At 39.2% G+C, this 25,289-nt stretch overlaps 1 protein-coding gene across 1 annotated transcript in view; it reads right to left on the bottom strand.

Moving 5' to 3' along the window:
• Window positions 1–7,989: 7,989 nt before the first annotated feature.
• Window positions 7,990–25,289, bottom strand: part of dct (dopachrome tautomerase) — a 34,506-nt gene continuing 17,206 nt past the window's right edge. Inside the window, exons 2-8 of the mRNA XM_003218662.4 lie at window positions 23,410–23,709; window positions 21,321–21,421; window positions 17,475–17,641; window positions 17,192–17,371; window positions 16,961–17,096; window positions 12,714–12,915; window positions 7,990–11,124 (exon numbers count right to left, since the gene is read on the bottom strand). Of these exons, the coding sequence (XP_003218710.1) occupies window positions 10,943–11,124; window positions 12,714–12,915; window positions 16,961–17,096; window positions 17,192–17,371; window positions 17,475–17,641; window positions 21,321–21,421; window positions 23,410–23,709 (1,268 nt within the window). The 3' untranslated portion in view covers window positions 7,990–10,942. The remainder of the gene's footprint in view (window positions 11,125–12,713; window positions 12,916–16,960; window positions 17,097–17,191; window positions 17,372–17,474; window positions 17,642–21,320; window positions 21,422–23,409; window positions 23,710–25,289) is intronic.

The raw sequence follows: 25,289 nt of genomic DNA on the forward strand, positions 1-25,289 counted from the left end.
TTATTGGAATAAAGAAAAGATTCTCCTGAAAATTCACAGGATTTAGCACTGCCTGGCTGAAAACTAGAGAGGGTTCCTGTACTTTTAATGCATGTGCAAAATGGAGAAAGCGTGGCATAGTGATTTCAGTGTTGGGCTATAACTTTGGAGAACAGGGGTTGAATCACTGTTTGGCCACGAAAACCTACTGGGTGGCCTTGAGAAAATCACAAACGTTTACCTTCAGAAAACCTCGCAATAGGGTCACCTTAGTGCTGCCATATGTCAGAAATTACTTGAAGGTATGCAACAACATCAGAAACAATGAAGAGATGATTTCAGCAGTTGATGCTTGGTACCTTGACAAGTTTATTGCATGAAATCCAATACAGTATCTGTTGAAATCCCTTCTTCCACAAACCATTAAAGATAGATGAGCCATCTCCAGTTTTCAATCTGGCTTCCCTAAAATAATTGTCTAGATCAGGGGTCCCCAAACTAAGGCCCGGGGGCCGGATGCGGCCCTCCGAGGTCATTTACCTGGCCCCCGCCCTCAGTTTTATAATATAATATATTGTATATACATATAATATTGATAATAATATTATAATATAATACAATATAACACTAATAATACCATATAATAATATTAATTATATATTCTATATTACATATAATATTACTAATAATATTATAGTATAGTGGTATAGTTCAATAAAGTAATATATAATGCTAATATTGTGCTATGCTAATAATATAATATATTGTACGTACATATAATTTGTAAGCCACTCTGAGTCCCCTTTGGGGTGAGAAGGGTGTGATACAAATGTAGTAAATAAATGCAGTAAATAAATAAATACATTTTAGACTTAGGCTCGCCCAAAGTCTGAAATGACTTGAAGGCACACAGCAACAACAACCACCCTAATTAACCTGACTATCTCATTGGCTAGAAGCAAAAGCACACTTCCCATTGAAATCCTGATAAATGTATGTTGGTTACAATTATTTTTATTTTTAAATATTGTATTGTTCTTTCATTGTTCTTGTTGTTTTTTTTTTGGGGGGGGGGGTTGCACTACAAAGAAGACATGTGCAGTGTGCATCAGAATTTGTTTGTTTGTTTTTTCAAATGATAATCCGGCCCCTCAACAGTCTGAAGGATTGTGGACCGGCCCTTGGCTTAAAAAGTTTGAGGACCCCTGGTCTAGATAATTGCAATTCTCATGGAAGCTAACAAAACTTCTGAGCAAACCACAGATATTTATTTATCCAGAATTCTGACATTTACATCTAGCCAAAATTTGGCATTGTGCCTCTCTGGGAAACCTTCACGTTTACATCTTTGGTGATTAGAGATTGGATTTAGCATTTGCATACATCCAGCACACAGGTGCATACCTCATGGCAACAAAAGAACAGCTAGCCAAGTTCCAAAGAGAAAAGCTTTTCTACTGTGCTTAGAAGTGCTTTCTCACTATGAAGGTATCATTATCATTGTAACCCCTTTGTTAGATGTTGAATAGTACAAAGTACTAACGTGACTTTGGTGGTAACCTATTTTACTACAGAAAAAAAGCAAAAGGGATTTGGCAGCATAGAGGGATCTGACAAAAGAGATCAGACAGATAGTTTCATAACCATGAGAGATCTTCTAACTGCACAGAATTGCCAGTTGCTGTAGCTTCACTCTGGGAGGAGAACGTTGACAGTTGGCATATCTTGCTTTGCAGCAAGCAAGACTAGCCTTCAAAGAAGCAGGACACCCAAGATCCAGTGTGGTGTTACTCTTTTAGTTTTGGACTATGACTTTGGAGACCAGGGTTTGAATCCCCACTTGGACACAGAAACCCACTGGGTGACCTTGATCATATCACACTCTCACAGCCTCAGAGGAAGGCAAAGGAACCTTCCTCTGAACACATCTTGCCAAGAAAACTCAATGATAGGGTCTTTTTGCCAAGAGAGTCCCCATAAGTTGGAAATGACTTGAAGATAGATAAAAATAACAAACTAGAATACCTTCAAGATGTGTCAACAAGCCCCATTTGGAAACTAGCTTTGATACTATCTTTGAGTAACTAAGAACTCATTGGGTGACCTTATATAATTTATGGACCCCCAATTTCCATGCTTACTAAATGGCAAAACCTGTCTGTTTTGCTTTCTTCTGCTGCCTAAGAAAAAAATGCTAAATTTAGTGAATTCTTCAGAGTTATATGAAATTTGCCAATTGTTTGGTAGGTACATCAATTCTTGCCTGTGGAGAACAGTGAGGGCACAGGAATGAATGGGGTAACTTTCAAGCACTTTTTAAGGAGTTGCGTAGTACCTCAGATAACCTTAAATTTCAATCAGAGAGATAGTGGACGATGCTAATTAAATCACAATTAGGCTTCAATTAAATTAACAACAGGCTCTCTTAGAATTCATAATCTAATTTGTTAATCAGCCTGCAGCAGCATCTCTTGGTGGGGAGTACAGAAAGGTTAAGCCCAAGTGTTGCAAATCACTGAATATATTAAATTAAAATAGAACTAGGGAAGGATACAAGAAAATCCTGCCACATTAATACATGCATATGAGTTTTGTTTTAAGGGCTTAATGTAAATCTAGAAAACTCATATGGAGCTAGGGTCCCCTTTTCCGGATGGGCAAAGGCTACATGCCCAAAGAGTGTGGCATAAAGGCAAAGGGTAGAGCTCAGCAAGATTTTTTTAATGAGAAATATATAAACTTGAAATCTTACAGTTTATATTTTATTTCTTAGATTTCAATATAATAATTAACAATTAAAATTTCCACCATTCCAGGAGGTATCTCCATACTTGATTTTTTGGTCCTTGGAATGACTAATTTAATTGTTGGCTAACAAGATCCCACTGTTCATTATCAAGAGATAAACTCCCGCCACTCATGCTTGATTAGTTGCCATTACATTTATATGTAAAATGCAAGAGAATCTTAAATGCACTTAAATTGACATTACTTTGATATTAACTATGGAAAATTGGCACTGGATATGATATTGACTATCCGTTTGAATATAAGTGCACCAAAGCTAATAAGCTTGCACTGATTCACAAATTCTAGCCCTCCAGATGTTTTGGACTTCAGCTCCAAAAATCTTTGTAGCTGAGACTTCTGGGAACTGAAGTTCAAAATACCTTGAGGAACAAAGCTCAGAAATCATTCAGGTAGTCAATGTGTACATTTAGCCATTTGTTTCTGAGTTCTTCCAGGTCAAGGGAGGGAGGGAAGAAGCTGGGAGAATACAAAATAAAGTACTTTGGAGGCACAGGCAGCCTGTAGGCTAGGCTGTGCCTGTCTCAGACTTTGGGCCACAGGTCTGAGGCAGGGAGCCAATTTTCACAAAAATTGGAAGGACAGCATAGTTGAGTCATAGGACACTAAAAAGATGTTTCTGATGGAAATGTTTTCGAAAGTGATGATGACAATGCCACCCAGTTAATCCATATTAATTGAAATTATGTTTGAAACTTCCCCCAAAAAAGAACTAATCAAATTAAAATGCAATATTTTCCACATACTAAATAACTAAATAACACTGAATTGCAAGTAAATACCATGTCATACAAGTCATCCTGCTATAATGATCTGAACTGTTATGGAAATCTAATGCACCATGATGTCTCTGAAAATCTGTAGAAAATCCTTCAAATATGTTACTTTCAAAAGTCAGACTTACTAAATTTGTTTTTTATTGATGAGGCAATGAATGCCAGTGTGGTGTTAGTATGGATTTTCTCACAGAGCTGTGGATGCCCCAGAGTTAAGTCCTGCAGCATATGAAGCATACATGTCTGGAAAGGATTCCTTATGCTTGTACAATGCTTTATGAAGTTCATGAAGTGTTAGTGTTGAGTTTTTTATAATTATTTTTTATTTAAATACGTTAACAACTTACAGTGAAGCAAAACACAAAACAATGAACATTTTACAAACACGTATCCCCACCACCAAGGCCTGAACAAGTATCCTTTCTTTTACCATAAGATTTATAAGTCAACCATTAAACAAATGTCAGATCCAAAATTCCTGACCAACAAAGTTGTATTGTTTTCCTTTTTCACTTTCTAGAACATATTTAATAAAAACTGATCAGTATAAATCAAAATCAGATCTATTAGTCCCCCCCCCCCCCCAGAGCACCCTCATTTCCATTGATAATTTATCATTTAAGGCTACATTCCATACCTCCACATACCATACTTTCAGTGTGAGATTGGTTACTATCTTCCAATTCCTTGCAATAATAAGTCTCTCCACTGTAAGATAATCACCAATTATATCTTTTCCATTTCAAAAATTCAACTTTGTAGCATCCATTAATAATGCTAACCTAGCATCCGGGGTGATGTTTAATCCTATAATGTTACCGATTTCTATAAATATGTTGTTCCAAAACTCTTCAGCTGGGGACATTCCCACCATAAATGAAAATATGTCCCTTTATGTCTGAGCAGAAAAAAAAGAAAGAAAATATGTCCCTATATGCATTCCACATCTCCAACAGAGGTTACTTTGTTTCCTATCCATCTGATGTAGTTTAACTCGTGTGGTATACCAGCCCCATATGACTTTGTATACATTTTCTTTTAATCTTTTAATTGACAGATTCTGAACCACTCTCCACTTTAGAACCCTTTTCCAATCGAGATCCGTCAGAGGCCTTAGGTCTCCTTCCCAGATCCTGTCTAACAGCTTCAGCCCTATTTCTTCCCCTCTTAATCCATTTAATATTTTCCCAATTAATCCTTTCCCTGATATTTCTTGCTTTTTAAGTTTACTTAACCATTCTTCATATTCATTCAGTTCTCTACATCTGGGATTTTTACCTAACCAATCCTTTTTCCAATTATATAGCTGTTGCCTTTCAAACCAATTCAGGACACCTTGTTGTTCTAACTTGTTAAACTTACTGCTAGAATTTTGCATCCATTCCTTCCAAGAAAGAGCAGTTTCCACCTCCACTATTTTTTATTCTTAAGTTTAATCCTCAGATCTTCTGGGAAACTTTCCAGTAAAACTATTGGGGTTAGGGGAGAAACTCCTGGAAATATCTTTTAAAAAAATAAGCCCATTTCTCCATAACCTCTTTAGCTAGGTTATTTTTACACCCCTTAATTACTTTGCCAGTTTTCAACATGAAAAACATTTCTCCATAATCTCTTTGCCAACATTTTCTTTCCAATTCCCACCAAATTAATTTAGGTTCCAAGAGCACCCTAAACACTCCCTTTATTATATGTGTCTCATAATATATTTTTAGTTCTGCTACCAATACCAGTGTTGAGATTTTGAAGGATTCTACTATATCCTTTTTGGGAGTGATGCTTAGACTATATTTCTCAATCTCAACTGTATGCTAGAAACGTAGGAACTGAAAGAAAATGTATTTAGAAAAAAAGAATTATTATTTGGGGGGTAATGCCCTTCTTCTTATCCATTCACCCATATAAATAGTCTCTTGCACTACATTTAGAATCTCTCCTGCTTGATCTTCATAGCTCAGTCATTGAAAATGTTATTTCACATTGTGTGGAATCTGTTTTGAGTAGTTACCATAAATAAGGGTGAATTGGGTCCCTGTGCTGTCTAAAAATGGAAAAGCATAAGACCCTGATAAAGACCCAAACAAAAAGCACAGCTCCCTGGGAATTTAAAAAGAGTGACCTTGTAGCTGCCTTACCACCCTTTCCAAAGTTGGGATCAGGGTGGGTGGGTGCTTGGGACCACAGACATTCCGGACCAGAATCACCAGTGAGCCTCCTTCACACCTCCAACAAAACTATTGCATTAAAAAACTACCCAAACTCTAAAGGGTGCTTAACAGACAGTGGAACTTAAAGTTATCTCTTTTGCTTTTTTGGAACGGCACCCTCCCCACCAAAAACATGCAAGATGAAACCAGAGATGAACCAGAAATTACTTCCAGTTTTCAGGACCTTATCATATCATCTTATACAGTCTCGCTAACACCCTTTGCCTATGTGGGTCCCATCACATGACGCAAGGTCCATTTCATTGGTAAACCATAGGAATTTTTACCAGTACCTTTTGTAAAACAGGAAAGAATCTGCTTCATTGGTCTTTTATTTCTCCACCCACGTCAGAGACAGATTTTGTGTGTGTGTGTGGTAATATACACATCTACACGTCATCCCCTATCACAGTGACCTCTCTTTCGAGGTGTGATTTAGGAGCAGGCTTTTCATACCGCTCACTTTTCCTCTGTCGAAACAGCTGGCCAGCAGTATACTTCAGGTGACAATTAGAGAAAGACCATAAGCAATATCACAAATGTTTTCTACTTTCCTTTGTTTCCTTTTTGAAAAATATTTTTAAAAATTTCACAATTGTTCACTTCTGTCAGAATCAAAAAAAGTTTTAATGTTTTTCTATTCGAACAAAAGAACAGAGTTGCACAAGATCTGCCACAAATAATTTTTTTGAGATGGGGAAGACAGTGACATGGAAACATCGGACAAATTGGGAGGAGTCATCGCTCAACCATGTGACAAGGCAAAGGTGCATTGTTTTGTTGAATACAGAAAGGAGAGAAGCAGTGTGATGGAATGGGTATGTTTCCAGCATGCAGGGCCGTAGCCAGAAAAAAATTTTGGGACGGGTTTTGAAAATTTGGGGGGGGGGGGGGTTGAACCCCTGACTCACCCGCCCCCCGGGTTCAGACCTATCAATATCTGCTTGAGATAGTGCCTGGAGGGACTCTAAATGTTTTACATTTCATAGACTTAGCATGGGGATTTGGTTAACCAGTTAAAATTCATGAGTAAACCAGGGTTTTTTTTTTAACCTGAAAAATTTCGGGGGGGGGGGGTGCCTGCCAGCATGTATCCGGTCCTCATGCAGCCTTCTTAAACCATGATTGCCTACTTAAAAAGCAGTTTGACTGAGCTTAAAAAGGCAAGACACACATTCCTTCTATTCCAGGGCCATTATATACTGTGCATCTCCTAAGCTTTTGAAACGTGTGCTTAAAATGGCCTCGTTTATCTTGAAGGGAAGGTACTCCCATTTAGAACTGATGTTGATGGAATTCTCAATGTAATTTCCTGCTGAAAACCCCTTCCTGAAGATGGGGAAAATAGCAATCAGGGATCATTTCTCAAAAGAGCATGGCAGCTGCATTTTCTTTAAAGAGGAACATTTAAGCATTTTTAAAAAATAAAAAAATGCGAATAATGTAAGTAACAAGGCATTCTTACTCTTTAGGAATTCACATGAGAGTGTGGTCAAAATAGCAAAAGTTATGAATGAGAGACAACACAAGCTAGGAAAGGCTGCAGCACTTTACTTTTGCCTGAGCCTCTGGGAAAGGCGTGATTCTGCCCCCTCTTCTCCCTTCTCTCCACGGAGTTAACTGAGGCCTCTTCTACACTGCCATATAATCCAGTTCAAAGCAGATAATCTGGATTTTATATGGCAGTGTAGAAGGGGCCTGAATGCAAACTACTTTTGAACTTTGAGCTCAATTTGCAGCAACTGAAGTAAGCCGATGACAAAGAGTGAAAGTGGAAGAGAGCGAGATGGGGGATATTTAAAAGTTGCTGAAAAAGTGGGTTGATAGAGGATTAATCATTGGGACTGTCCCTCCCGAATCAGGGCAGTTGAAGGGTAGGAGACATTTGGACTTCAGACTTTATTGTTCATCATGAGGAAGAGGAAATACAGCCCAATTTAGAAAGTCTGTGTCATTTTGGGGCAAGCCACAGGAGGGCACCCTAAGCTTTTATAAAGCGCATGTTTCAATTCCTGTTAAAAACAAGGATTCTTCATTGTTTAGGGATAGTTAATTTTATTCAATGAGTCAGAGTTGTGAGAAAGGAAAAATAGACACTGTTTACATTTCTATTAGCACAATAGCATCTCTGCCTCGTGAGACAATGACTAAAAGCATCAACAGTAGTGAAAGACCCTTGGAGGAAAAAATAACATTGTGCTCTGATGTAAAACTGCTGCAGGTCTGTTAGATAAGGATTTAATTCAGAAATCACAGCATACTTTACAACATGTACATGAATGCATGCAACAAATAACACTGGGATACACAAATTTGTCATCTCCAACTAGAGAAGGCCCACTGAAATAAATTGGAATTATTATGTTGCCCCTTATGTAAGGCCCAGTGTTTTCAATAGGAGTGGTCTAGTTGATTTTGGCCCAAATTTTCACAAAACAATTTCACTACCAAGCAATGATTAGCTGCACATGAAAGCACCCTGCCATAGGTGGACACTGCATGTCCATACTGAGTCCTATCTCTACAAAGGTATGGAATGTTCCCCATCGATACAACATGTAAGGGGGGGGATCTACCATCTGGAGCTGCACCTGTGTTGGGTACAATTATATCTCCTGAATGATATTTGTGAGGGTTAGCCTTCATGTATGATCTATGAGAGTGTATGATGTAGTATAGTATAGTATGGAAAAGACCATTGCTTATGAGCCAAGGGCAATTTCCTCCCTTATACTCCCCTGTGCAAAGAGGAGGGGATAGAGAGAGGAAGAGGGAGAATATGCCAAATATTTCTAATTTTTTCCTCTCCCTCCCCCAGCCCCCAAAATGGTAATAAGATAAAACATTGTGTCAATTCAGTCACCATTTCAAGAGGGACCGTATAAGGAAACAGAGACATTTAGGTGTGAATACCTAAGGCATTTGGAGGTAGCAGGGATTTGCAGTAATTTGAGAGTATTTTTGCATGTCTTCATGTATTTTGAGGGTCTTTCTGTGCTTTTTGAGAACATAAATTGCTTGAAAATCTCGCCCTTTTTTGTATAAAGATAAAGTGTTAGGGATTGAGAGGCTTTGAAGAACTGGTTAATAGCTTCCGACTCATAGAAGTGGGATCCAGGAACCATGCAATATTCAGTAAATAGTAAAGCAATAATAACTTGTGTTGTCGAAGGCTTTCATGGCCGGGAACACAGGGTTGTTGTATGTATTCCGGGCTCGCAACCTCTGAGGATACCTGCCATAGATGTGGGCGAAACATCAGGAGAGAATACTTCTGGAACATGGCCATACAGCCCAGAATACATACAACAACCCCAATAATAACTTGCAGAGAGGAGTAAGAGGGGAAAGACTTACTGAGGGCCCATCTATACAGCATCTAAAACACAGGATTTCACAAGTTAAAAGGGAGGTGGCTATAAGACTCTAGCAGTAAATTCATGCTGATTACCTGCAACAGACAAAAAACACAAGGTAAAAGGGTCCCCTTTTATCCTGACTCCAGCCAGAAATATGCATATTCGTTTCACTGTGTATCCCTGCACTCATGAAAAACATGTGATTTCCTTCCCTCCTCCTGTGGAGACTGCTCAAACACATGTCTGCTTTTTAAAAGCCTGAAACAGCTGATCAGCTGATTGGTCTGTGAAATGGACACACAGCTGGTTTAAAGGAAGCACAAATTGAGAGCAATTAGAACTGTCAATATTCAATAGAACTTGAATAAACAATTGGGGAACAGAGAAACCCCGGCAGAAGTTTTTTTTTAATTCCCTCCATTATGGGCAGAACCTCATATGTGCACATGCAAATCTGTGTTTATTCATATTAAGATATTTACATGTGTGCATATACGGTCCAGTACATAACAGAGTGATTTAAAAAGACCTTCTGCCAGTTGTCCCCCTGTCTGCCCTCCATCTTGTTCCGATACAGAGGATGCCTGTGAGAATGGCAAGGGAAGAAATCCCAGGACCCACAGGTCTGTGTGGAAACATGTTATCAGGTCCTGAGTTTTTTTGTTCTCCATTTAAAACCAGTACTAAAATAGCAACAGTCTGTCTGGAATCGCCCTCTCTTGCCTTCCAACAAATGCTTGGTGCTATTGAAACTAACAACACCAGTGGCAACTTGTTCAGTAGCCATGTTTCTACAAACATGTATCAAAATGCACTACTGCACAAAGAATTTGTGGATCATTATTTGTGTACAAGGAAAACGAGTCTGGTAAAACACAACATAATCAATACTCTGAGTTGGCTAAATGTAGAGAAAAGGAGTTGCACTGATTACAATTATACCCAAGGAAGTGGTTGTTTAAGCACTGGGGACATGTCCTGTCCAACAGTTAGCACACTGTGCTAAATAAATACTGAAAGGGCAATAACAGGAAGAGAGCATGGAATAAAAACTGTGTTTTCCCCTATTATTATTGCCTTCCATTGTTATGGATCTAAATCACAGATGGATGAATTACAGCCTGTTCCATTTCTGTAGAATCCTATCACACGCTAAATCCATTATTGTGTTAAAATAGTGTAATTCTTCTGTGAAAGAAGGTCATGTACCTATCTACCTTGCTTTGCCTTACAGGGGTGTTTCCTAAACCTTGGTACTCTAGATGTTTTTCAGTTCCTACAATTCCTGATTGTCGACCAAGTCAGCTAGGACATCTGGGAGTGGAAATCCAAAAAACCCAGAGGACCAAAGTTTGGGAATTGCTGCTTTAAAGGATTGAAAAAGACGGGAGTTTTGAAATTAGAACATGGTGTCTATATAGGTTTGGGCAGGATAGTACTATAGTCCATGATAGGATTCGGGGTTAGATAACTAACCCATGGATTTTTCAAAGTTGGCTGATTCTGATCTAAAATATTGTGTGTGGTTTATGACAGAGTGTGTTCTAAATGTGTAGGTCAAATCTTAGCACCTTTGATGTCCACCTATGGCATCACAAAATGTCTGCACAGCACTAAACTTTCAAGGGAATTCCCAGTACTAAAATAGCAACAGTCAATGTAATGCAGCTGCCCAAGAACTGATTTATTATTATTATTATTACTATTATTATTATTATTATTATTATTATTATTATTATTATTATTATTATTATATTAGTCAACTTCTGACTCAAGGTTGATTCTTGGCGATAGACCATGGAAAACACTACCCTCTTTAAGGATCTTCGGTGTATTTTTTGTTATTGAACCTTGCATTCATTAGAGGCTCAAATCCCTTCCTGTGCCTCCTGTGCTGAAACAGGACGAGAAGTAGGACCAACACAATTAAAGCTATTAGAGATCCCCCGATGGTGGATCCAGCCATAAGTACCCAAGCATGGGCTTCTTCAGATGGATCTAGAAAGACAGAAAAGGGGAGATCAGGCTAGAAGTGTGTGACCGTCCCAAGGTTATCCATTGATCTTCATAATCCTAAAAAGATTTCTCTCACACACACAAAAACACACACACATCAGGTTTTTGATTGCCTCTCTATGCCACTCCAATAAGTCTGAGGTTTTCTTTTAAAGTATTTGTTCTAATATTTATTCAGACTTCTCCAAACAAGATGGCTGAGAACAGATGGCTTCAAACACTGAAAGTAATACACAAAACATACATATGCAAGGGTTACAGCTTTCCTTCTTTAAAGCATCTGTCTAAATTCACATGTACTTTAGGTTGATTAAAATGAAGATGTTTTCCAAATTCTGCATAAGACTGGCCCAATGTGAATGACTTCTAGATGTGAAGAACTAAAATTCCTATAATCCCTAGGAAGCTGTACCGTGTGGTAAACAAGGACACAGCCTTGCTTCTTCTACCTGGTTTACATTCCTATGAATACTTCTGATTCCTATTAGGCAGGGGTCCCCAAACTAAGGCCCGGGGGCCGAATGCAACCCTCCAAGGTTATTTACCTGGCCCCTGCTCTCAGTTTTAGACTTAGGCTCGTCCAAAGTCTGAAATGACTTGAAGGCACACAACAATAACAATCCTACTTAACTTGACGATCTCATTGGCCAGAAGCAGGCCCACACTTCCCATTGAAATCCTGATAGGTTTACTGTATGTTGGTTAAAACTTTTTTTATTTTTAAATATTGTATTGTTCTTTTGTTTACTAATATTGTGCTATGGTAAAAATAGAATATATTGTGTATACATATAATATTTATACTAATATTATAATGCCATACAATATAATACTAATAATAATGCAACATAATATTAATTATACATTATATATTAAATGTAATATTACTAATAATATTACAGTATAGTGGTATAGTACAATATAGTAATATCTAATGCTAATATTGTGCAATGCTAATAATATAATATATTGTATGTACATATGATATTGACACTAATATTATAATGCCATACAATATAATACTAATAATAATGCAACATAATATTAATTATACATTATATATTAAATGTAATATTACTAATAACATTACAGTATAGTGGTATAGTACAATATAGTAATATATATAATGCTAATATTGTGCTATGCCATTATTATAATATATTGTATGTACATACAACTTGTAAGCAGCTCTTGAGTCCCCTTCGGGGTGAGAGAGGGCAGGGTATAAATGTAGTAAATAAATCAATAAATAATTGTTGTTGGGAGGGGGTTTTTTTGCACTTCAAATAAGACATCTGCAGTGTGCATAGGAATTTGTTCGTATTTTTTTTTTCAAATGATAATTCGGCCGCTCAATAGTCTCAGTGATCATGAACTGGCCCTCTACTTTAAAAGTTTGAGGACCCCTGCTATTAGGCCTTCTGAAGAGTTGTGTGTTTGTGTCATACGAGGCACATTTGTGTTGAAAGAATGAGGAAAAGTTAATTTGTAGCTATAGGATTAGCGGTGCGTGCACGATGCTGGTGATAGCAAATTCTGGGAGAAACCGGAGTCATTCTAATGAATATTACCTGGCAGTTCAATAGCATAGCTGTAGCCAAAATCTTCTGCAGGGAGAAACATTTCCTCATTGGTGATGGGAGGGAAGAAAGGTACCATATTGAACAGCTGGTTGTGACCAATAGGAGCTAACTCCTGAGGCCATGCAGACTCAGCTGGGCGAAATCGTTTCATCCATTCGTCAAAAATTGCATCAGTAAAGGAATGGAGGACCTGGAAGTTCAATTCACACTGACATTATATTCTCATTAAAAATGACTACAAAAGTATGCTACTACCAGGTTGAATAACCCTTATCTAGAATGATTGGACCAGAAGTGTCCTATATTTTGGATTTTGGGAGATTTTGGAATACAGGCAATTCCCAAGTGACAAACAGAGTAGGTTCTGTAGGTTTTTTCTTAAGTTGAATTTGCATGTACGTTGGAACAAGTACATTTTTAAGTGTAACTCCAGCCATGTGTGTGTGTGTGTGTAAGTTTTGGATAGCACAGGGAAGAGATAATATCCCTGTGGAGCTTGTTTTGCTGCCTGTGCCCCTGTTCAGAAGATTTCACCTCACTTTCTGTCCCTGTGAGAATTGAATTTTGAAAAATTTGGCTTGTGGAAACAAGGCTTGGTGAGAAAGCTTCAGCTGAGACACCTTTTCCCCATGATATCCCTTCCAGGAGTGAATTTACCTTCCTAGAAGCAGATTTCTTTCACTTCCTATTGTCTCACACCCCCTCCCCCCCCCCCACCCGTTCTTAACTATGAGTAATTTGTAAGTCGGATGTTTGTAACCCGGGGACTGCCTATACTTGCATATACACAATGAGAAATATTGGAGAAGGGACCAAAGTCTAAACATGAAATTCATTCATGATTCATATAAATCTTCTGTACTCAGCCTAAAGGTAATTTTTACAATGTTTGCGGCAGAATTTAGTGGGGAAGAAGTTGCAAAGCTCATTAATCGCTATGGTAAGTGCCTAGATTTGAATGGCGACTACGTGAGATGTGGGATTTCGATGTGGCTTTCAACTGCATATGGTAAACGTTTTCTCCTATACTTTGTTCATTTTTTATTCCAAAATGTAATCTACTTTGTGAATAGTCCTCGTACATAAACCACCAGTCTGCAAAGGTGACACTATCTCTGCCACCCATGTAGAGAAATTTGATTTTGAAATATTCTAGATAAGATATGTTCAACTTGTATTGGACAATAGCAACACAAAGCCAGAGATTACCAGTGGAAATGGATAAAGATTTTTTTTTCTTTTTCTTTGGATAATAAGTCGTTTTTAGAATATGCCTTGAAAGAATCCGCCTGCAATTCATCTTCCTTAAGGACTGTTAGCAATTACTGTGAAGCTTTACCACAGCCACTAGAGGGAACCCATACACTCCTTTATGCTTCCAGAACACTGAATGCCGATTTTCTGAGTAAAATAGCATCCCAGGCTCATAAATCATTATTTTCTCCTCACCTGCAGCGGTATTTTCTCTGGGAGAGAGGGTTGACTCATGCAGAGAAAACTCTTGCAGTGAACATTCAGAGGTGTGAACATTTCCACATAATTTTCACATCGCAGTAATAAAAAACAACCCAGTTTTTGCTCTTTATCTCATTATAAAACTAAAATCACATTTACCTTCATTTTGTACACAAATGATCTGACTGCATGATCATTTTGCCTACACAGTTCATTCCTGTCTTTTAAACAGCTAAATTTAAAAGTTAATGAACACATCAAGCTGTTTTCTGATATTTACTTCAAATATCCCTCAATTTTTTTGGATCCCAATTCCCAACATCTCCACACAGTATGGCCAACAGAGATTCTAGCTGTTGTCATTCAGAATACAGTGTTCCCTCACTACTTCGCGGTTCACTTTTCGCGGATTCGCTGTTTCGCGGTTTTTCAATAAACTCTAAAAGACTATTATACATCTTAAAAAATTACAATTTACAGCCTAAGGAAGGGAGGAAGGAGAAGCCAAATGGAGAGAAAAGGAGCTCAAGTGGCAATGGGAGGAGGAAGAGGAGGAGGCAATTTATCAACACACGATTGGTTGATAAAGACTTAAAATAGTGTATAACTACTAAAATAATGTATAAATATTAAAATAAATATAGTGTCTCTACCTCACAGATTTTCACTTATTGCGGGTGGTCCTGGAACCTAACCCCAGCGATAAGTGAGGGAACACTGTATTTGGAGAGCATCGGGTTGTTTAGCCTTATAAGACAGTGTTTCCCAAACTCTGGTCTTCAGGGTGTTTGGGACCTAATATCTGATTATTAGCCAAGGTGCCCAGGACTCCTGGGAGTTAAGGTCCAAGACACCTGAAGGAATAGAGTTTGGGAATCATTGCTGTAGAGCAAGCATCCTCAAACTGCAGGGGCCTGTTTGGGCCTCCAACTACCAGAAGCCCTAGCCAGCTTGTTCAGTGGTCGGGAATTCTACACCAGGATGCCTGCTGTAGAGTCTCTCTAGTCCAGCTTTCAAAGTTGAATAGTAACTGCTGGCAAACTGGCTGGGATTTCTGGGAGTTGTAGGCCAAAACACCTGGGGACCCACAGGTTGAGAACCACTGACTTAATAACTTGATATCTCAAATAAGGAGCATGACCCCAAGTCACTGAAGGCAAAATGTAGCTAAATGCCAAGTTTGTGGTGGCTCTCAAGGCTTCACATTGACGGATGGCAGTATCCATGTCAGTGGCCCAGTCAAATGTGCTGAACCAATTCTGGGGCTAATGTCTGGCAATTTAGATCATTCCTTTCAAGGTTGGGCTAAAAAGCTAGAGTGGATTCATGGTTTCAGTGCTTCACCAAGATACCTTTCCAGTTTTGAGATGCTTTTTAATTCTTTACGTAGTGAGATTGGGATATAGGATGCTCTGAATGCAAAGTCAGAGCATTTGGACCGGTCTGGAAGGGCCCTAACTTTTGAAGGAACATGCATTGAATTGCCCTGCACACCATTCTGGTCCCTATAGTTGAAGGTGGGAGCATGTCTCCGTGGACAGCACTGCATATCACAATATACGCTTTATTTTACTTGACCGTGCTTTAGTCTGCACAAACAATCTGAAAAACAACTGTGACTTGGTAGAGGCATATTTTTAATTGTAGTAAGGTGTTTAGTTATCACATGCACTTGTGAGAGCACCAAATAAAATATTTGTCCTTTTTTCTTACAAACAAGCTGTGTTTTTACAACTCTGTGTGTACATATACCTTCAAGTCACCTGTTGACTTATGGCAGTCCCATGAACTTCACAGAGTTTTCTTAAGCAAGAAACTCCCAGAGTTGGTTCTGCCAGTTCCTTGCTCTGAAATATAACCTATAGCACCTGGCAGTCATTGGCAGCCTTCCATACAAGTGAAAACCAAACTGACACTGCTAAACTTTTAAGATCAGATGGGATCTTGTGCCTTAAATGTAGCCTGACATAATTTTCATGCAGTTGCAGAATAAAATATTTCCTAGACAAAGAAGTCTTGGTTCTTGCCTGTGAGGCAGCAGTAATAGTAATGAATGGCAATAGGATTGGAGATAAGATAGATTTAAATTGCACTCAGGATATGCTTAGTAGGAATACTGAATAACCATTCACATTTCTGAAACTGAAATTCTGTTCCAATTGACAAAAGTTCCCATCTAGGTGTATTCGTTCAAAACCTTATCAACTCAGTCTTCCCAACTGGAACACCTACCACAACTACCCAGAACATCTGGAGAGCTCCCTTATGACCTCTGCAAGGATTGCAACCAAAGAAATTGGGGGCTAAACCTGACAATAAGCTGGTTAAACTTTTGAAACTTCTTTCTCCAGCTCCCCACATGCCCCTACAGAGCTGGTTTTGTGGACTGTACTGGGATCTCTCTCCTAATTCTGTTGGATTCTGCCGTTCTGCTAGTAGAAGTCCATTACGGGATCATACCCTCAATGTATCACTATGTACAGTACATGTTTTGAAGATGTAACCTGTACTGGTGTTTTTTTTCCTCATTTTTGTTCAAAAAGTAAATTCAAAGGACTTAATCCTGCATTCGCCAGGAGTTAGCTCTGCCTTCCACTGCATTTCTCATCTGGATCAGGTTAGGTGCAAAATGTAATTTGTTTCTGGAAATGCTAATATGACTTACAGAGCCCATGACTATGATGACTGGGAAATATTAGAGTTCTTTTAAAGTCCAATGCACCTGGGAACACCAGGTTAGAGAATTTGGTTGAAGAAAACGAAAAAGAACAAAAACATACCACAAAAACAGGATCATTTACTGCAGAGTGAGGGAGAGCACCAGTTCCATTCAGAACAGAGTGAACCAAGTTGTGGAGACTCATGACTGGAATGTCCAAGGTCCCATCTGGTTTCTCAAAACCTTCCAAAGCATTCCTGTGGCAGAAAGCAAGAGAAGTGAAACATTGCCATCTGACCTGAAATAAATGTCGCAGTTAAGCAAAATGATTTATAGCAAATCAAGAACTAACCTAAAACTAGAAGTAGAATTCCGAAAGAAAGGAGCCTTATCAAAATTTTGAAGAGAGAGACACTTCTGAACATCTTCCATGGTTGGTAGCTGATCGCCAGGTTTGCTAAATGGGCTCCTCTGTAGAAGACCTTCATTGGTTCCATTACATAGTTTCACACGTCGGTTATAATCATCCAAACTTAGGTTTCAAACAGAAATATATACAGTAGGTAGATTAGATGTTTGCCCCAAAATAGCTAGCTACATATCTTAACATTATAATGTTGTCAAACTTCTGTTACCTGTTGCAAACTATCTCCCATTGTGAAAATCTTGAATTTTGACTTATGAGGCTTGGGTTGTCTGTTCTTGATGCTCCAAAAAGTTGGTCAGTGCACACATCACACTCGTTTCTGCCTGTTGCAAAATTCCAATAAGGCAATGCGAAGGACTCATTGCCAATCATCCGCTAAATACCATGGAGTGAAGGAGAGAGATGGAGGATAGCTTAAGCATGTTTGTGTTGGGAGAGTTGTTGTTTTGAAGGAAGAGACTAGCAATGATGGGTAAATCAATTACATTTATTTACAGTTTGCAACCTGAAAACACACAGACATATACAAACACACACTGGTCACCTTGCATATTGAATGGAATCACAGATGCAAAGCATATCATAATGCAGTGTTTTCCAAAGTGGGCAATATTACCCCTTGGGGGAACTGGAATGATCAAGGGGGTGGTATTCATCTAGGGTGCAATTAGGGACATTGAATCAAAATAAGGGGGCAGTAAAACATAAAGAATAAAAGTTTTGAAAAACTGTTCCTATGTGCTTCATCTGTTGTGTAGGAGATTAAAGTCGTAATGATTATTTTCCAAATGAACACACAAAATGCAAGTTGTAACCAATCAGTTGCCAAGCCCCCTTGACAAGCAAGTGTTGGCAGGCAAGTGTGTGACGCATTGTTGGGAAATCAGACATGTAGGAATATGTGGGTGTAATGACTTGTTTACAATACTATTCTATAAATAGGTGACATGATGGAAATTTAATAGTGTGACTAAATTTTAATTCATGCTGCTGACAGAAATACAGCTGAACATTAATAAATTGATAGCAGGACACCAGAGTCATCCTTCTCATTTAGGCCTATTTTAATGTTATTTGTAATTTCATTGTAATATTATCTTTTGTTATCTTAATTTTCTGTGTATAATTTATTTTAATAAGTAATTTTATAATGTTAAGCTTCAAGATGTCTTCCTTACAACATCTTACTTTACTATGTTGTAGCATGTAGGTAGAAATCTAAAGACATAAAAAAATGCAAGTCTGTCACCATATCTTTCTGTTTGTTCACTTTAAAAAGGTAGAATTCCAGAGAAACACTGAATAATTGCTTTCCTGAAAAGGGATGCTTGGCCAAATAAGCTTTGGAACCTCTGCCATAATGCAAAGGGATTTGTGATCATACAAAAGCTGTGATCAAACAATACTATTGTCATTGCCTTTAAGCTCCAATAACATATTCACAATAAATTTGCCCCTTTCTCAGTTGTTCAATGCCACTTGACTGTACTGGGGAGCCGTAGTGGCACAATGGGTTAAACCCTTGTGCCAGTTGGACTGCTGACCTGAAGACCTGAAGGTTGGCAGTTTGAATCTGCAAGACAGGGTGAGCTCCCACCTGTCAGCCCCAGCTTTCCATGTGGGGACATGAGAGAAGCCTCCCACAGGATGGTAACACATCCGGGCATCTCCTGAGCAACATCTCTGTAGACGGCCGATTCTCTCACACCAGAAGCGACTTGCAGTATATTCACAATTCTGACTGTACCAAGATGTACCCCTCAGCCTGGTCACTACTTGGCTGCAGTCAATTCCTGGGTTCTCCGGCTGTTTGTCTGGGAGATTGGACTGGAGAGAGGCCTTGTGCAACATCGCAGTAAATACCTCATTCCACAATGCTCCTCCTGTTACACCTTCATATAAAACCTGCTGCCAACAAGTTATTTTTGTAAAATAATATTCTAGGCTCTGAGAATTTTGGGTAAAACTGAAACAGATCTGAACTAGACTGTTTTCCCCATTCCTACATTGCCTCAAAGTGCTTTTAAAATCCTAGAATTACTGGCTTTGTTTGAGCCTAAAAAGCTATCGTATCGTCAGGGAAGAGGCAGGAAAGAATGTAAAATGAGTTGAGAAGAAAGCCTACTTCCTTTGAAAAAAGGTTTTTAAAAACAAAATGGAACTTTTTCAGATTCCAGAGAAGTAAATGATTAATTCAGGGATAGACAGAAGGTTATAAAAGTTATTATGTAGAAGAATTGTTTAGAGAGACATCATCATCTCTCCCCCCCCCCCCCCCACACACACACACCTTACCTGCCCATACACAAGCATGGGGATGCCCTATAAAACAAATTGTTTGATTATGTTCTTCAAATCCTACTAGTTTGCCTCCCTTCTTACTTTGATTGGGTTGTCCATCAGGACAAGTGAATGATGACATCTGTTGAGCTGTTCTGTTATGGTTGAGCCTTCTGGCTCTGATACTAGGAGACGAGGTCGTAAGACTCCTCGAGAGTCAGGCTCTTTTGAGGAGCGCGAAAGGAAACGGCTCCGGGACTTATTTGCAGAACCAACAGACGAAGACTCCTTTGAGGGTTTTACCGAGGGAATGGAGGAAGAGATGGTTAGCTCAGAGGAAGATGATATGGAATGGACTCGTGTGAGGGAGGGTTTGGGTGTCGCCGGCAATGATAGCATGGGAGGCGACTGGCGGGTTGCAGGATCGGACCCATGGACGGGCTGGAGGGATGGAACGGGATCCACAGCTGGGGATGCTGTGGGGCGTAGTCAAAGGTGTTTTAGTTCTGATGAGGATGATGATGATGAGGCACCTGGAATTAGGATAGCAGCTGACAGCAATGAGGAGTTATGAACTGGCATAAAATGGGGTCTAGAATCAATGGCTAATTGCGTTGGGCAAGGTAATCTGGACGAACGCTTGGGCTCTTGTTGGGGAACTTCCTGAAGACGGGTGTGATTCGTTTGCTGGATACGTAAGTTACCAAGGACACTGGGTATAGACGGCGGGAGGAACTGTGTGGGCTTTTTCTGTGCAACTTGTGTTTAATCTTGATAGCTTGGACCTCCGTCGTCTTTTTGACTGACATTAATTGCCTACTCTGCATTGACGCTGGACTGACTGACTGACTACGACCTCGGACTATCCCTTCTGTGGCTATCTGTGGAACTTGTGAACTTAAGACGTCTGTACCTGGCTTTCGACCTTGGACCGGATTGGGACCCTGCTGATCGTTGCAACCCTGATTGATGTGCCTGGACCCGGATTTCGCTCGTTGCACGGAGGAGTAACAACCCGAGTTACTCAATTGTAGCTTTTGAGTAGCAGAGAGTAATCTGCTGCCAGTTATTTGTGTTATATTGAATCTTTCTTTATCAACTTTTGTTTGTTTAAATTGCCAGGCTGAAGTAAGCATTTTTGATTTAACCCGGATTAAACTCCTGTTTAATCCGGTTTATCTTTTGAATCGTTTTTAATACTAGCGGAGTCTTTTTTGTATCTTTTCACATTGAAGGCAAGTGTTTGCCTAGTCCTTTGTTTCTTACGGGCATTTTTAGTTCTGTAACTTTAATAAACTGTGTTGAACTTTATTTGGTGGCGTTCTGTCTGTGACATGTTCACTGAAGATTACTATGCTGAGAATCCTTCCATCCCCATGGTGTTGTGAAGTATACTAGCTGCAACAATCATATCTTTTAAATACATAGGTAAAGGTAAAGGTTTCCCCTGACGTTAAGTCCAGTCGTGTCCGGCTCATGTCCATTTCTAGGCCAAAGAGCCGGCATTGTCCGTAGACACCTCCAGGTCATATGGTCAGCATGACTGCATGGAGCGCCGTTACCTTCCCGCCAGAGCGGTACCTATTGATCTACTCAGATTTGCATGTTTTCGAACTACTAGGTTGGCAGAAGCTGGAGCTAATAGCGGGTGCTCACTCCGCTCCCCAGATTCGAACCTGTGACCTTTCGGTCTGCAAGTTCAGCAGCTCAGCGCTTTAACACACTGTGCCACCGGAGGCTCTTCAAATACATAGAGATACATATTTTCACTAACCTGCAAGTCTCTTTCCAATAGCAGCAAATGATACCTGTGCCAAGAAACAAAGGCAGGTCCTTGATGGGAGAAATCTATTGCTGTGAAGGGACGGCCTGGTCCTGCAGACAAAACAGCAGAGTCATTCAAATTAGAAAGTTCAAATTTATACATGTTGACTGGAAACAACCATATGCAACATTAACAAAGTTAAAATGGAGTGGAATAAAGACGTAAGAGTGTCCTGTAGAAATCAAGCATCTGAAGGCTGCTCTAATTTCAATATATAAAATATATTTAGATTTAAAATTGGGTTTAGTTCAGCAAAAATTGCTGTTATTGGATAGACACACTTGTGTATCTTTAAAAAGGAATTGTTTAATTGAACTAAATGTTGACGTTGCAATGCCGATAATGCTGGTATGGTGAAACTTTAGGAAGTGAGTGAAAGTCCAACACCAAAAGGTTTAAAATAGGGAACTGATTGTAGCCCTGAACAGGTATAGCACAACAGTTCCACTTTAAATGCCATAACAATATATTGTGGAATCCTAGAATTTGTAGTTTGGTCAGAAGCACAAGAGTTCTCTGGCTGAGAATATGAAAGGCCCACACTTCAAATCTTGAGAAAGTTATCACCCAATTAAAGTGGAATATAGCACTATAACTGTCTAACAGGAATGGACATAGACATGATAATAATCCTTGCTATTCTTCACTAGTATGATGTTGCAGCTTGAAGGTTGCACTACAGCTGTGAAGACCAGAGTTCAAAACTTCACTCTGCCATGGAAACCCACTGGGTGACTTTGGGAAGTCTAACATTTTCAGCCCCAAAAAACTTCTTAGGGTCAGAAATTACTTAAAGGCACACAACAACAAATTCTTCACAGTTGTCCTTGCGTATATACATATACATATACACATACAGAGAGAGAGAGAGAGAGAGAGAGAGAGAGAGAGCTTTAGCACAGATTTTCTTTTATTGTATTGTTTAATGCGTTATGATTTGTTGTTTTATTTATATTTTGTTATATTGTATTGTTCTGGGCATGGCCCCATGTAAGCCGCCCCGAGTCCCCGTTGGGGAGATGGTGGCGGGGTATAAATAAATTTTATTATTATTATTATTATTATTATTATTATTATTATTATTATATCTGTGCATATATGAATGGAAAGGGGGGCATTAAGCAGAGGCACCATGTGAACTGGTGGAAGAGGGTCCAATAAGAGGAGCTTGTTCAATCCCATCCTTCAACATTTTGATACCAAACCTGTAGAAGACTCTTATTCAGACAGACAACCTTATGTGTGTTGGGTACTACACTGCATAAATCAGATAGGTCTTACATCAGTAGAGCAGAACACACAGCTCTCCCAAGATTTTTATTAGACTCTAATGTCAATCATCTTTATCCATCATACCCATGATGAGGGGTGAGGGGAGCAGCAGCAAGAGTATCTAAAGAGCCACTCCAGCCTATAGCAACAATTCTTCCAGTTTGGTAATATATTATCATCTCTAGTTCATTACTGTATAAATGTACATCCTGAAAGCCATGCATCACTTTCTGGAAATTAGCATAGCTTTCTGGCACTGAATGTGAGCTGTCAAACTGGATGCTGGTTATGCAAGCTGATCTGTAGCAAAGTAAGAGAGCACCGTTCTTAAGCATTCTTCTCTCTCTCTCTCTCTCTCATCTATCTATCTATCTATCTATCTATCTATCTATCTATCTATCTATCTATCTATCTATCTATCTATCTATCTTTTGTCAGTCCTTGCTCCTGAATCTTTAATGGCAGCTTGTCCTGCAAACATCAGCTGACAATTCTGTTCTTCAGTGGCCTCTTCTGCTAAAAGAGATTACTGGTGTCTTCTCAGCTTGAAACTTGAAAACAAGTTCTCATACTAGACACATTTCATCCACTGGTCTGAATGTTCTATTTCATATTTTTCCTACCACTATTGTTTCCTATTTTTATTTTTATTTATATTTTTGGTTATAGTCTATTTTCCTTTTTTCTGTTGTCAAATTTCATTGCCTTGGAATGAGTGGATTTGTTTCACCTTTTATCCCAACTCTCTAGAATGGAAAACACTAACCTAAGAGTGTATCTCGGACAGAGTAATAGTGAAGCCACACATAGAAATTATAAATGCTGCAATTTGCAACTTGTGGGTCATTTCCAGTAGGACCAAGCAGACTCAACCAGTGCTCTGTAGCAATCACATATTCTGGATGGACAGTTGTCTTGGCTTGGTTTAGAGTATCCAAGAATTGTTCTCGCTCTTCCTCGGTCAACGTGTGGATGTTCTTCCGGACAACCAAGGGCTTCTTTTCATCGCAGTTAAGCCCCTTCCAGCCAAATTTACAATCTCCACAGTTATAGCCAGCAAAATTTCCTGCATTAGAAGAGAATGTAAGTTATGTCTCAGCAAATATATGAATAAGCAAGCAAAAGGATGTAGAAAAATATCCACCAAATGTTTGCTATTTGGACAAGATAAAGGTGCTACTACTATATCATTGCAATGCCATGAATTACCAGAGCTGTCCTAAGACCTTTTTCTATCTGAAACAAAGGAAAGAAATGGTGCCTGACATCTTCACTTCCAACATTTCACTTCTACATAATATGCCAATCAGACTGGCAGCTGCTTCTAGTAATGGGACAGCATCTGAGATTTCATTTTTTGCACTACAACTCCCAGAAAATCCCAGCCACATCGCCACAGTATCTTCAAACACCATTTCTGAAGTTAATTGAGGACTCTAAGGGGAGAAATACCTCTGTCTTCCAACAATTCTAGGGCTCCCACGTCTCATGGCCTACCTGACCTATTTCCTAATGGAACATTATTTGGAATATAGCATCAGATCAGATCATTTAATGGTAGATCTTGAATATTAGTTCTTCAATGAATATGTTATGAAACATGAGTTAAACATTATTTAAGAAATGAAAAATGTAAAATTATAATTTAATAAATGTGTCGTAATCTTTAATAATACAAAGAATTTTTAGATGAGTATGAGGGGCAACAATACTGTCTCAGAATAAAGGATGAAGAAAAGATACAGAACCAGGATAGGAGATAGAACGGTATTAGTAATACCAAAGAAACAATATAAGGAACACCATATAATAGATGGAAGTCGATTTTAACAGATGTGTGTTTTGGTTATGTAAGTTATTGTATTTTTGTCTATTTTTCTCTTGTTTTTCTCTTCTTCTTTTTTTCTTCTACCTTTTTTGTGAGATTGGCCAATGCGGTTTTCTGGGAGAATGTATTCACTTTTGGGGATTTATTTTTTGTTTTCTTTTGTTGAACCTTTGTCTTGTCATTGTAAACCACATTATTATAAATGCTTGCAATAAAAATTCATTAAAAAAAGAAAAGAAACATGAGTTATAAACAGAGATAGGATCCAAGATGGCGCCGAGGCAATAGGAATTTTGTGGGAGCTCTGAGAAAGAAAATCTTTATCTAAGTTAATCCACCCTCCCGGGTCACCCCTTCCAGAGGCGGTTCAACCACCAGGCCAACTAGGCACTTGCCTGTAGCGCTGTTCTGTTGGGAGCACAGTTGACGTGCTCCCAGGTGTGTGCACATGTGTGCATGCGTGCGCACACATCCCTGCCTCCTCTCGGCTTTGATCTGGGCCCACTAGGCTTCGAGACCTGTGCCTGGCCTCCGGGGAGCGAAATGGAACCCAGGGTCCACTTACATGCCACGGAGGGAGGAGAGGAGAGGAGGCTTTGGGAAGCGGCTCCGAGGCCTAGGAAGGAGGGTGGCTGCCAAAAAAACTCACAGCGGACATCAGCCAGGGGAAGAGGGAGACACGCAGACACACTCACAGGGCGCGAGTGAGTCAAAGGAGGGAAGCAGCAGCAAGGGACCCACAACACGATCTGCCTTTCTCTCTCTCTCTCTTTCACCTGCCTTGCCTTGCCTCGCCTTCTGTTCATCGCCTGCTCTGC

Source organism: Anolis carolinensis, chromosome 3 (assembly GCF_035594765.1).
Source record: "Anolis carolinensis isolate JA03-04 chromosome 3, rAnoCar3.1.pri, whole genome shotgun sequence".
Taxonomy (NCBI): domain Eukaryota; kingdom Metazoa; phylum Chordata; class Lepidosauria; order Squamata; family Dactyloidae; genus Anolis; species Anolis carolinensis.